Source organism: Primulina huaijiensis, chromosome 15 (genome assembly GCF_012295235.1).
Source record: "Primulina huaijiensis isolate GDHJ02 chromosome 15, ASM1229523v2, whole genome shotgun sequence".
Taxonomy (NCBI): domain Eukaryota; kingdom Viridiplantae; phylum Streptophyta; class Magnoliopsida; order Lamiales; family Gesneriaceae; genus Primulina; species Primulina huaijiensis.
Window position 1 is genome coordinate 21,608,605 of NC_133320.1, and position 14,040 is coordinate 21,622,644.

Consider the following 14,040-nt stretch of genomic DNA (forward strand, 5'->3'; position numbering starts at 1 on the left):
TGAGAAAAAACACAATTGATTTGAGAAAATTTTATAAAAATGTGTAGTTTAATATATTTTGTGAGTTTGATATTTTTATTTTTTACCGTAAATTTTTACTTTTAACAACTCGCATATAAAATATGTACAATATTACTAATATTTTTTTATGTACCGGGGGCAATCCGGTTTCTGAACAAGATAAAGTTCATTTTTTTTTTCAATAATTTTATTTTAAATATCAATGGTTTTTTTATCCATATATTGAAGTGGCTTGGTTCCGATATCTTTCTTAACGATAAGATGTTTATGTCACCACATCACAGTAAAATAATGATGATTTCAATGATTTAGACATGGATAAAAGATTTTTTTTTTATTTTGTCCATTTTAACCGATGAATTGGTGTGTTGATGGACAAATCAATAATTCCTCTCAGAAAAATGATTTCATATTTTTCAATATTTCTATACAAAAGGAAAACTAATCAATATGAATTGATGTCAAAGATGAGAGAAATAAATCTCATACTTTGTGCAGTGATTAACTTATCATTCTTCAACAGTTCCCATTTGATATATTAATGGACGTTCGATCCTACAATTTACAAAGAGACGAACGAATAATATTAAAAATAAAAATAAAAATAAAAATTGCGCGCAACCACATATATTCGATTTTTCAATTTCTAGACCAACTTCATTAGCCCGATTCTCATGTTTGGAAACACAAGGAGTTGTAATGGACATGATTTTGACGTTGAAAGAAGCATTCCATTTGTTATCATCCTTCATTTCCTTCCATATTCTTTTGTTTTGGGTTAATTATTTGTGTGGTTTTGAAAATTTCTGATCATATTCTCTTTTCTTTGTAAATTGTAGGATCGGACAGCAATTAGTATGTCAAATGTTATTGCATATGGATCCAATAAAAATCAAAATTTTTGAAGTAGAAAATAGCTTAAACACAACATTTGGATACATGTATTTATTCTATGAGATAATTACACTATTTTATGGTAAATATTAAGATTTTTTTTATTGTTTCAGCCTCAGATTTTGATCAAATCTTTTTTTATCAAATTAGTATTAGTTGTCTCACATCTGTTAGATAAAATTTCTGAGAGTTCTATATATGAGTTTGGACAATCATCCCATTTGAGCTAGTTTTTGGAGTTGAGTTATGTCCAAATCTCAATCTTAACATAGAGAAGATGTTTAACGGTTGAAAATATATTTTTAAATGGGAATAATTTGGTCTGCCTTCTTATTCCAGGTTGGCTCCAACTCAGACAATCCTTAATCGGGATATTTAATTTTCTCCTTGCAAGATATTTTTTTTACTAGAAAATTAACTTCCTGGATACTTAGACAATTCAAATATTTTAATAAAAATTCTCCTTATTTCAAATATTAATTACAATTTTTTTTAAAACCTATAACATAGTTTTTAAAATAATATTAATTTCAACAAAAAAATCTAATTTGTGGAATATCAAATTGAAATCAGATTGTATTAAAATCGGAATCGGAATCGGAATCGGAATCGGAATCGGAATCTAATTTTTTTCCCAAGTTAAATATGAGGGACAATTATCATACAATAAATAACTGGAGACTCATTACAAAGATTTTTCTCATAAACTATACTCCGAATTAAAGTGGTTTGTTTTTTAATTCGAATTAACATGGGATTCCTACATTGTTCAATATAGGACTAAATTGGCAGTGGGACAACAAAGGATCAACAACCTGCACGTACGAAAGAACCTTTTCCTTTAACCAACAACCTCCTCGTGTAGTGTCTTTATAAACCTCGAAAGCCAAGCCTTTTGCCTTCACCATCTTCTTTCCCGCATCCAAGCTCCTAGGCTCGCTCCTTTTCTGTATACATATGGAGCTTTCGTCGTCGTTGCTTGGGACCTTGATCATACTTGCAATATGCTCATCTTGTACTGGTGCTTCAGTATCCTTGGAATTACCAGGCTCGTCTTCCTCTCAATTTCCTGATGGCTTCCTTTTCGGAACTGCATCATCTTCATATCAGGTGCGTTTAACTACGATATTATATTGTCATCATGCCACTGATTTTGAGGGAGATTGTTATTATTGTTTTTGTCACCTTCTCAGTTTGAAGGTGCTATCTTGGAAGATGGGAAAGGTCTCAGTAACTGGGATACTTTCACTCACGGCACTGGTAAAAGTTACTGTTTTTTCCACTTTAATTATCATCCATTTGTGCAATTATACCCCCTTGTTTCTTACTCTTAGCATGTTATATTCGGGTTTGGAATCATTTTCAACTCTTGATTTCTTGTTGTTTGTTTGAATTCAGGAAACATCTTGGATGGAAGTAATGGGGACATTGCTGTGGATCATTACCATCTATATCAGGTAAGCATATGCGCGTACTTGATTAACTTGCAGGCCACCAGGGGACCAGAATTTCTCCATAAATGGTGTGCGTGTAATTGAAGATAAATTCGGAAAGTTGGACGAAAATGAATAAATTAAAAGTAGAGGGAACATGTTATATGTCCACCACCCTCATATTCTACGCCTATACAGTGAAAACATTTATTTAAGAGGCTCTCGTAGTCAAGGTTTGGTGAGCACTAACTGGTGCTCGTGAAGCCACATATATTTTTCCCAAGTTAGCATCTCAAAAGGATCAAGAATAATGCCCATTTAGTGGTATAAATTTTAGATGGGGTCCTAGGAAATCAGTAAAATAAGGAATATGTGGGAGAAAATCAGACCAATCCGTATGGATTTCAACATCTTTTTGCAAATAGACCTCCATTCGGATCTTTGGTTTTGATTGTTTTGGCCACTTGCTTTATTTCTTTGTGTGTTTTTTTCGAGGGGGAATTTCAAAAACTAGTTTAAAAAATGCTAAAAGATTTTATTTTATTAATTTTTCAATGGATTTTAATCCCAGCCATTTTTCCATAATTCAAGTCCACGGATGTCACTTCTCCCTTGAATGTGTTTTGTGACGCACTTAAGGGATGGATCACATCATTTCCCTTTTAAGTTCTTTTGCCTCAAATTAATGTAAACATCCCCTCAAACATTAATAATGAATGTAAAAAATAAAATTATAGAGATTAGATAACAAATATCTCTTCTCAATGCATGTTCTTCAACTAGAGCTCAAACTATAATGAACATGTAAATTTTATCGATCGGTATATGTTCAAAGAATCATAACAAGGATCGTTTAGTGAACTCGTTCACTAAATTCACATATTCCTAAACGTTGACTTCGCCAAATCAATTCTGAAACAAAGAGATGCCCATGCGAGATCTTTTCGAAAGTAGAACAAGGGAACAAAGCCAAAGTTGAAATGGTTATGTTCATATTGAATACCAGGAGGACATTGATCTGATGGAGAATCTTGGTACTAACAGCTTTCGATTTTCCATATCATGGGCAAGAATTCTTCCCAGTAAGTGAGAATTTTTTGTTTTCTCCTTTGATTATTTTCCTATTCGCCTTGAGGTTCTGTTATTTTTTGTTTTTATTCATTTCAGAAGGGAGATTTGGTAATTTGAACATGGCAGGGATAGATCATTACAGCAAGGTCATCGATGCTCTTCTTGCGAAAGGTTATTACTTCAGTGACTCTGTTGAGAATATAATAATTTCATAATAACCATCTAGATAACAGTGACCAGTGGCGGAGCCACAGTCCTTGCCACCAAATCCCGGGTGGTCCTAATTTTTTTTAAAAAAATTTATATGTAAATTTTTGTATAATTTTGGATAAATTTGATATTAATCCGGGTAGATCAATTTAAAATATTAAATGATTTTAGAGTTTAAAATTCTAACCCGGGTAGAGAGTCGTATTCCTAGCTCCACCACTACCTGTGACTTGTGATCATCTTTCCATCAGTCATCAAATAGGAGAAGACTTTAATATTTGAATTAGTCACAGAGACTATGAATATCTTTTCTCACGTTCTACATAAGTTTTTTCCATCCTGAAATCATTAGAGTCGTGTTGTTGAGCCTGCTGTGTAACATGATCATGCAGATTTCTTCAAATGTTTAGACTATAGCAAATAAAGCATGCACCTCGTTTACGTCTTGTGTCTAGGCTGCAACTCCATAACAACTATACGCCAACGCCCTTTAATTCTAATAACCATCTATGGCAAATATCAAAGTGCGATTATATCCTTCTTCAGTAACAAATTTAATTTAGAAAGAAAAGAAAGGAGTCCATGATGGATACTATTTCAACAACTGCAGGTATTCAACCATTTGCTGCATTAACACATTACGATGTCCCCCAAGAACTTGAAGAAAGATATGGAGCGTGGTTAAGCCCAAAAATACGGTATGCCACAGGCCATCAATTCTCCCGTGTGTTGTGATTTTTATTATAGAATCTTAAAATCTAATACTTACTAGTTACTAGTCTAAGAATCCCACCTCTCACTAGAGTTCCCCATTTGCAGGAAAGATTTCGAATATTACGCAGATATATGCTTCAAATACTTTGGCAACAGAGTGAAGTATTGGGCCACCTTTAATGAGCCAAATGTCATGGCGATCCGAGGATATAGGTCCGGTATTTACCCTCCATCTCGCTGCTCTGGTTCGTTCGGCAACTGCACCAAAGGAAACTCCATTAAAGATCCACTTGTTGCTGCACATAACATGATTCTGTCCCATGCGGCAGCAGTCAACATATATCGTAACGTATACAAGGTATTATTCACAGATATTACTACCTTGTATTTTGTATGATAAATTATAAAATGTGACTCAAGTGTTTCGGTGGAAGCATTTGACATGATATGTTTTTGGGAAAACGTTTGTGTTTAGAAAGAACAAGGAGGCAGCATTGGGATCATAATGAATTCCATTTGGTATGAGCCTTACAGCAATTCTGCAGAAGATAAGTTAGCAGCTGAGCGAGCTCAATCTTTCTTTCTGAATTGGTAAGCACTTCTTATGAGTCAAAAGATCAACTAAGCTAGTAATTGAGCAGTATCATCTATTCTTATTCCATTCTTCTCTTATACCATTCCCATGAATAGTGAATGAAAAAGGCTAGAAGGAGAACATATAAACTGTCATAAGTAAACAAATATTGGATGTAACATATCAATTTTGTATTGAAATGGTCGAAAATTCGGGTGAATTAAAAGTGGATTTGCCATAGATTGCCAAAAATATTGGATGGGATGCATCTATTCAGTTTGGATATACCAGAGTTAGTCCTGCATTTCAAGTAATGCTGATAACAAAAGGTCTAATCCACAAGAAATGATAAATCCTACTCAATTCCCCAGAACATTTTACTTTCTCTGTCAAACCCTCTGTCAATTCCTTTAAACAAACATTTTTGTCCCTTCTCAGCTCTTACCACTCGATTTTAATTCAAACGCAGGTTCTTAGACCCTATATTACATGGATCATATCCGAAAGAGATGTGTCATGTTCTGGGATCTCTGCTTCCAGAATTTTCTAAGGAAGATCTTAAGAAAATGAGGCGAGGATTGGACTTTATTGGGATCAATCAATATACCAGTTTCTATAGTAAAGACTGCATTTACTCCAAATGCAAATCAGGAGCACCGGGAGTTTCCCGAGCAGAGGGTTTGGCACTGCGTACCCCTATAAGAGATGGCATATATATTGGCGAACCAGTGAGTAAGATCATCTACATTAATGTAATTTGACATCTCAATTTCAGTAAGTCTGACAAAAACTCCAAATTCGTGCGTAGACTGCAGTTGATTGGATTTATGTATATCCTCAAGGAATGGAGAACGTCGTGACGTTGATAAAAGATAGATATAACAACACACCTATGTTCATCTCTGAAAACGGTTCGTGTTGATCTATATTTCTTTACATACCAGACAAAGTTTCAAATACTTGTTGCTGAAAATGGACAGCTACTTCCTAGGACTTGGCATTGTGGAGAAACCAAGTTCCTCAATTACCGACTTCCTCAATGATGTGAAGAGAGTGGAGTACATGAGCACCTATTTGGAATCCTTGGCAAATGCAATAAGGTACTATCAAATATATAATGAAGCAGTCGTATATATATTTCTCTCATAAATAATGCTATGAACAGAAAAGGAGCAGACGTGAGAGGCTACTTTGCCTGGTCATTGCTCGATAACTTTGAGTGGCTTGATGGATATACTGTAAGATTTGGACTACACCATGTTGATTTTGCGACTCTTAAAAGGACTCCAAGATTATCTGCAGATTGGTACAAAGAGTATATTTTCAATCATAAGAGACATAAAAGCAGTGCCTAGGGATAGGCATACAACTGAATAATGAAGTTTCCAGAACTAAAGACAGAGGTTCCGTGCTTTGTTTGAAGGAAAATAGCAAATAACACCGAAGAATCTTCCAGGAACTGAATAATGATTTTCCCATAATGAAAGACAGGAGATCTATTGCTTTTGTTGTACCTTCCAGCATTGTCCGGCTTCGTTTCGGCATTTTCTTGAATCTTCCACGAAAATTGAAAATTGCCATTTTCTACCGTCGGGTTTCAGATGCGGAGAAAACTTGGCAATAAATTATAGAACAAATTAAACCCATGAAAACTCAACCGTATCAGAGGAATGCAGAAAGTGAGAATTTGGGATATATTCAAGAACGGTAGCTACAAACGAACCAAATGTGAAATGGTTTAAAGATTTGATATTCGATATAACTATATAATCATGTGAAATTCAATAAAATAGGTAGGCAGTTGCGTCGAGATAAGATCGTAGGAAATAGAAAGGAATGATTTTTTTCAAGAAATTCTAAGTTTGAAAATTCTAAAAATTTTGGTTCAAAATCGATTCGAATCAAAGTTCGAGTCGGTGTTATCACAGCAAAACATACATTCTCATTTTGTAACAGCAAAAGAGTAGCTTTTTTTAAAAAAATAAATAAATAAAGTAAAGTACCAAAGCGGGACAGGCAACGGTTGATTACCTATCGGAGATTGAAACTGAATAAGTTGAATTCATCTGAAAACGTGGTGGATGCACAACTTAGGGTTCTAATTCCACCATTAAACTTCTGGTGATGTCGAGCATTATTGAAACAGGAGCGGCAGGTTGTTAGCGTGAGAGCTAGGTCGATAGGAATGGTGAATCTCGCCACGCGATAGGATGCCAATGAAACTGAAGAGAAAAGATTACACGTGAACATTGACGAGACAGCGGCGCTGACGCCGTCTCAATTACCAATGTCGGCGTGTCTGTGGCCTTCACTGTAAGAGAACAGGTAGTCTCGCCTTCCTGTAAAACAAATTAAATCGTGTAAGAAAAGGCTGTTTTCCTAAAGTCGCATTACTACGCGTAGAATTTTGAAATTAAGGATGTTCATTCAGATAAAATCGCTCTAACCAAATTGTTAATCAAAAATCGAACCAAATTAAAATGTTCGGTCAAAACCGAAATTATTTAGATTGTTCGGTTTCCCGAAATTTTTTATTTAGTATTAGCAAAAATAAATAACAAAAAAATTTAAATAGATTTTAAAACTAAAGAAATGATTTCTAAAAAAATAAAATCGATTTTTGGTTCGGTTAACCGAGCTTAACCGAAACCGAAAATCAAGCTGAACTAATGGTTTGGTTCTCTATTGGAAGGGTAGAGGCCTTAGGTGTCCTCCTTCAAGAATTTGAGACTGAATTTTCGATTTCGATTCAGACGATTTACTAAACCGTGAAATGATAATGAAAAGTATAATTAACAAATGTTAATTAACAAATGTCTTCAGTTTTGATTCAGACGATTTACTAAACCTGAATTTTCGGTTTCGATTCTGACGATTCGGTTACTCAATATGTCTGTCACATTTTAAATGTTATAGTAACAAATTCAAATTAACAAAACGATAATGAAAAGTATAATTATTTTATATTATTTCCAAAACTAAAATATATCGTTTCAAAATTCTCTCCCAAATAATATAAAAATACAAGGACGATCGTTTATGATTATGAGATGAGACGATCTCATGAATCAATTTAATATAGAGTTAATAAAAAATTTATGCAAGCGTATGTTGCTTGGGCTTACACCACAAGGCGCTAGTTTTTCTGCGTGTACGTATATTATATCAATTGAGCCAACCAGTAAAACCTTCGCAAAACCCCCAACAGTTATCCATCATCCTCCATGCGTCACCTGCTCAGGCCCCTCCGCCGCTCCCGCTTGCTACGTCACTACCTCGTACAGCGCGCCAACTACAAGCCTCAGAAAGTCCAACCAACAACGTCCCCGCCGTCGCCACCTAAACCGCCGAAGAAGCCGGCAACATTCAGTCTACACGGGAAGTCATGGGAGGATCCATACAGCTGGATGTCGCAGCTGCACGACCGCGTGGCAATGCGGCACATGGACGTGTGCATGGAGCAGGAGGAAAAGTATACCGAGGCTGTCATGTCCGACACCGATCTCCTCCAGTCTAAGCTCCAATCGGAGATGTCCTATCGCCTTGCACCGTACCTATCTACCCCTCCCATCCGATGGGGTCCCTGGTAATTGAAAATTTCTGTTTCAATTGTGGATTTTGTTGATATTTAATTGATTTAGATCTATTGAGTGGTCTTTGTAAATTACCCACCGGCTGTAATTAAAATTAAGGGTTTCAGACATGAGAAGTGGACAATGTTTTGAATCGGTGCAGGTTGTACTATAGGCGAGTAGAAGAAGGGAAGCAATACATGGTATTGTGTCGTAGATTGGCTAGCTTAAATGAAGAGTTTATTTCTTATAAATCTCCATCCGCTGGATTTGATTTCACTTCCGGGAAAAAAATTGAGCAGAAGTTGCTTGATTACAACCAAGAAGCTGAAAGGTTTGGAGGTATGGAAATTTTTATCTCACGTCGTCTTATTATGATGAAGTCACCTTCTCTAATTTTAATGATGCGGTATTTTTGAGTAAATAAACAGGATATGCTTATGAAGAACTTTCGGAATTGTCACCTGATCACCGGTATCTTGCATACACTATGTATGACAAGGACAATGATTATTTCAAATTATCTGTCAGGGATTTGAATTTGGGGTCGCTTTGTAGTAGGCCCCAAGCTGACCGTGTGTGTAATGTGGCTTGGGCAAAGGATAGCCAAGCCTTATTTTATGTAGTGACAGATGACAATAAAAGACCCTTTAGGTTTGTTCTACTGAGTACACTTTTTTCCTTCTTTGCCTCTGATTGTGTTTCAATACCGAAGTTAAATTGAACTTTTTTCCAGAATTTATTGTAGCATGGCTGGTTCAAATGATGAGGATATACTGCTATTGGAGGAATCTTCAAAAAATGTTTATTTGAACATCAGACATACCAAAGATTTCCAGTTTATGACCGTTTACAGATTCTCAACCACTTCATCTAAGGTAGATTTTGAGAACATTTGACTGCCTTTTCAAGTGTCTGGAGTTGAAATTGTTTTTTCTATTTGTGATCCATTATTAGGTCTTTCTAATAAATGCAGCAGAACCTTTATCTGGAATGACACTTGTGTGGGAATGTAGTATGAATGCCCACTGCATCATCGAGCATCATCAAGGATATCTGTATCTCTTTACAAATGTTGATGACCAGGGTCAGCAGATCGATCACCATTATCTTCTACAGAGTACAGTGGATTCCTCGCGCTACCCAAGGAAGTGGGAAGTGAGCATACCTCTTTATTTATGACCAAACCTTGAGGTTTTCACGTCAATTCACGATCATGAGCTTGTTCATCTTCCATGATCTCTTGCAGAATGTTTTTGCCAATGAACAAGAACTGATGATTGAAGATGTTGATTTCTGTCACTCACATTTGGTGCTTATTATAAGAGACAAAAGAAAATATGGACTATGTTCAATTTCTTTACCTCTATCTAGTGCCAAGGTAATATATGTCTTCAATATGCAATATTTCTGGGTCCAAGCTGATGTGAGCTATCTGCTTATATGTTCCTACTATGCATTTCACACTTTTAAAAACTCCTGAATCTCTTTAGAAATGTTTTTATGCTTTTTATTATGTGTTCGGTGATCACTCATGTTACTGGCATTAGTATGTGAAGCTTGTTGTGTTTATCGCTATTAACTTGTCTTATGTTGTGTTTATTGACTTATCAGTTGGGATCTCGTCTCAAAGAATTCCATCCACAGTACCTGCCTCTTCCAGATCATGTATCCCAAATATTGCCTGGACCTAACTATGACTATTTTTCTTCAACCATGCGCTTTACAATTACATCGCCAGTGGTATGTAAAAATTTCACATAATGCTGGTCTTTCTTTATTTTATGCTATGTTCTTCATTTGAAGCAATCCTGCAAAAGTTTTTCCTTTATTTCTTCATAGCGGAAGTTAGCAACTGAGTTGACAAAGATTTTATCTTGATAAAGTATTTAATGAGTACCGTCAAGCTAGTTTCAAAGTAATTTGTAAATATTACATATTTGTAGGTTTAGTGTATTTGTTAAGTGATCTGGTGATAAAATTGGTATTGGATCCCAAAATAAAATGAATTGCATTACCTGTGGTCATCTCATCTTCTCCATTAAGCTGGTGACAACTTTATGCAATATAATCTGGAGAAATTCAGCTGTAATGCATCACAATATAAGAACATGATAGTAGCTGAAGCTTTCAAATATTCTCGCTTGCGTTATTCTACTTGTCTAATTTTTCCTCTCATCTGGTGTAAGGCTACTAGGATTGTTTCTCCGCTCCTCTTGTTCTCCAATAGTCAAACAATTTGGTTCTTTTATGCCATCAAAAAGATTTCAGTCAAAGGTTTCAACAATAAATTTGGTGCTTTTGAGGGAGAAGTGTTATGGACTTTATAGTTTCTAGTCCTATGAAACTTGTTCAATTGTGTTCCTCTTTTTCATGACCAGACAGGAATTGATATCACTTTTAATTTAGGTATTTATGAATTGATTTTTATGTAGGTGTCCAAAAACTAGATTGGCGATCCTCTTAATCTGATAGATATGTTTGTTGATGAAGAAATGTCAGCAATGGATGGGATTTTGTGGACCTTAAGTTTGCAGTAACGATCTTGCTCTAACATTTAGTGTTGTTTGCTAATTATCGAGAATAATATTGAGAAGGAAGAATGATAAGCCCAACTTGTTATGGATCCAATTACCATGTAGATATACTTTTGAGTCAGATAAATTATACACTCCATTTGGAAATTCGGTGGCAACAAATTGGTGTTCCTGATTACAACTATTGTCTCTTCTTGGTCAATGGAGTCGTTGATCCTCTACTGCTGGTGCCAAGTTCTTCTTAAGTGTGTCATTATACCCTTGCATTAGGCCACATAATATAACTTGTTTTTTTCTGGATACTCCTCGATTCCTCTATTTGCCTTATCCTTACCAATGATTTTCATCTATTTTTTTCCAGATGCCCGATGCTGTAGTTGATTATGATTTACTCAATGGAAAATGGACTATTGTCCAGCAACAAAACTTGCTTCATGAAAGAACAAGGATATTATATGGATCAACATCTATCATTAGCAACAATCAGAAGTCATCAATCTCCAAAAACTTCTCCAACGGTGGTGATGGTGATGTCCATCCATGGAATGATCTGTCCGATTATTATGCTTGTGAAGAATATGAAGTTTCTTCGCACGATGGGATTTCTGTGCCTTTGACCATACTATATTCACCACATAAAAAGAAAAATGGCCAAAATCCTGGATTACTTCATGGGCATGGAGCTTATGGGGAGGCACTTGACAAACGTTGGCGAAATGAGTTAAAAAGTCTTCTTGACCGTGGTTGGGTTATTGCTTATGCAGATGTTAGGTTAGTGAGGCTTATCTGTTAATTTTTTTCAGCCTATTAAATTCAACGTAGTCTATGTTTCGTTGTTGCGTAGATATTTCGTAAAATTTTGTGATCTTTTGTGTTCGTTATCAGTGTAGTTTAGGACATTCTTAAAAATAGATTGCTTGCCCATATGACCGTTTAAAAAAAATTGCAATTGTTCTTATGGAAACTATTTAAAATGCTTTCTAGTGACTCTGCTGTTGATTTTCATTTCCAGGGGTGGAGGTGGAGGTGGTAGAAAATGGCATGATGATGGTAGACGAACAAAGAAACTCAATTCGATTAAGGATTATTTATCTTGTGCCAAGTTTCTGATTGAAATGGACATTGTTGAAGAAACAAAACTTGCAGGCTGGGGATACAGTGCTGGAGGATTGTTGGTTGCTTCAGCTTTGAACTTTTGTCCGGATTTATTCCGAGCTGCTATTTTAAAGGTACATGTTTCTCAATTTACTTGATTTTAAAATACAGGTACTCGATACTTTCAATAACGTGACAGCAACGACAAGAGGCTGTATGATTCAAACAATTTTAATCGATGATGCTCAGTGAGGGTCGACGGCTCTACGCTTCACCTATTATCCCATTTTTTGTCTCGTTTTTTACCATACTATTTTACTGAAATCTTGATGAGTTAACCATTTGTTTCTTGGTTAGGTTCCATTTTTGGATCCAACTAATACTCTTACTTATCCTGTGTTACCGTTGACACCTGTTGATTATGAAGAGTTTGGATACCCAGGAGATATTGAAGATTTTCAGGCTATTCGTGAATATTCACCCTATGATAATATCCGAAAAGACACATTATACTCAGCTGTCCTGGTGACTTCATCTTTTAATACAAGGTAATTCCATCTTTTTATTGTTCTTGGTTCCAGTTTTGAAGTTCTCTTGTATTGTTGAAATGAAAAAACCTTTGGTGCAAGCTGATGGAGGATAAGAATCTTGGAATTGCCAAAAGTAGGAATTTTTATTACGAGTTGACCGTTATAAACTGTAGTTTGAAATATTTTACTGCTGTTAATCTATGTGCCAAATATATGTACTCTCCTCTCACCTGGCCGCGGTTATAATCATAAGGTTTGGAGTATGGGAAGCGGCAAAATGGGTGGCACGGATGCGGGAGTATTCTGTATATGATCCCAGACGCCCTATGCTCCTTAATTTGACAGCTGACATTGTCGAGGAAAACAGATATTTGTATTCCAAGGAAGCAGCGATGGAGACCGCTTTTCTGATCAAGATGGTTGATTCTCAGTCATGATCTCGGGGGATCAAATATGTTCATCAGTAGCCACTGAACTGTTTCATCTCAACCCGAGTATGTACCCAGCATCTTTTATTCAATTTTTTTTTCTCGAAGTTTGTCCCCGAAGGAGTATGATATGTGGCTTTCCTCGTTGATGCTGATGGTGATCGTAGCTTTCTGGCGAATGGTTTAGATTGATGGGTATTTGCTATTTTCATGTACGCCAAAGGGTTGTTCCTTTTTTATATGAAACCACCGCATCTTCAACAAACACAAGTACCATAATCCGTCAAGGCCAGTAAATGGTTTTAGTGATGACCGGATAAGATACTAACAAGGCCAAGAGCTATAAGAGACCAAATCAAGGTACCCACAACTCATCCCTGATTTCAAGCTCAAACCTGTCGAGTCTACGAATTCGGTATTTAGAACATACCCAGTTGGCCAGTTACCCATTAAGCTTGGTTCTTAGATTACTGAAATGTGCTTCCTATGCTATCATCAACAGCTTTGTATTCCATTCAAAACCAAACTGCAGTTTATTTGTTAGAGATGATTTTACTTGAAAACATTTCAACTTAAGCAAATAGGAATACCACATTGTGTGTTAGCCTTTTAAGATGTAAAACATTTGGTCTTGATCCAGTAAAGCAGCCAACTCTAGTTGATTCTTGGAAGTTGGTATTGCAGTTATGAAAATTTTCTGACTTATCCTATTTATATTTCAGGCTTGAAAACCTATTGAATGTATATATAATTTTTAAAGTTAACCGGTGTGCAATTATCAAAATTAATTTTAATTATGTTAAACCTCATGGAGGTGTGTATAATTAATCCTATATTTGATGAGGAAGAACTTTATATTTTTAATAGTGGAATATTTCATGGATAAATGGGTTAAACCCGTCACTTTCATAAATGAGTTTGGGGCGGGTTTAAATTTAGGATTAAACGGGTTGTAAATCCT

At 35.7% G+C, this 14,040-nt stretch overlaps 2 protein-coding genes and 1 long non-coding RNA gene across 10 annotated transcripts; 2 read left to right on the forward strand and 1 right to left on the reverse strand.

The window, feature by feature from the left end:
• Nucleotides 1-1,710: 1,710 nt before the first annotated feature.
• LOC140959635 (beta-glucosidase 47) lies at nt 1,711-6,430 on the forward strand. Of its 2 annotated transcripts, XM_073417563.1 has the most exons (12): nt 1,711-2,025; nt 2,109-2,175; nt 2,314-2,372; nt 3,355-3,430; nt 3,516-3,590; nt 4,240-4,327; nt 4,449-4,701; nt 4,819-4,934; nt 5,387-5,645; nt 5,726-5,828; nt 5,909-6,017; nt 6,083-6,430. In XM_073417563.1, the coding sequence occupies exons 1-12, from the start codon at nt 1,873-1,875 to the stop codon at nt 6,270-6,272; spliced, it is 1,548 nt and encodes a 515-aa protein (XP_073273664.1). In that variant the 5' UTR covers nt 1,711-1,872; the 3' UTR covers nt 6,273-6,430. The 2 variants fall into 2 exon arrangements, with proteins under 2 accessions (XP_073273664.1, XP_073273665.1); XM_073417564.1 differs by lacking the exon at nt 6,083-6,430 and having other exon boundaries at nt 5,898-6,017.
• LOC140959636 (uncharacterized) lies at nt 4,377-7,244 on the reverse strand. Of its 7 annotated transcripts, none has more exons than XR_012172030.1 (3): nt 6,432-6,609; nt 6,113-6,213; nt 4,377-4,601 (listed from the first exon to the last, which is right to left on the reverse strand). It is a non-coding gene; the product is annotated as an uncharacterized lncRNA (long non-coding RNA). The 7 variants fall into 7 exon arrangements; XR_012172029.1 differs by having other exon boundaries at nt 4,417-4,601; nt 6,108-6,213; XR_012172031.1 differs by having other exon boundaries at nt 4,417-4,601; nt 6,108-6,213; nt 6,359-6,496.
• An 852-nt stretch (nt 7,245-8,096) lies between these two features.
• On the forward strand, nt 8,097-13,617 carry LOC140959982 (uncharacterized). Its single transcript, XM_073418067.1, has 11 exons — nt 8,097-8,503; nt 8,653-8,831; nt 8,921-9,143; nt 9,226-9,367; nt 9,447-9,647; nt 9,739-9,870; nt 10,104-10,232; nt 11,388-11,797; nt 12,039-12,255; nt 12,479-12,669; nt 12,905-13,617. The coding sequence occupies exons 1-11, from the start codon at nt 8,142-8,144 to the stop codon at nt 13,086-13,088; spliced, it is 2,370 nt and encodes a 789-aa protein (XP_073274168.1). The 5' UTR covers nt 8,097-8,141; the 3' UTR covers nt 13,089-13,617.
• The last annotated feature ends 423 nt before the right edge of the window (nt 13,618-14,040 follow it).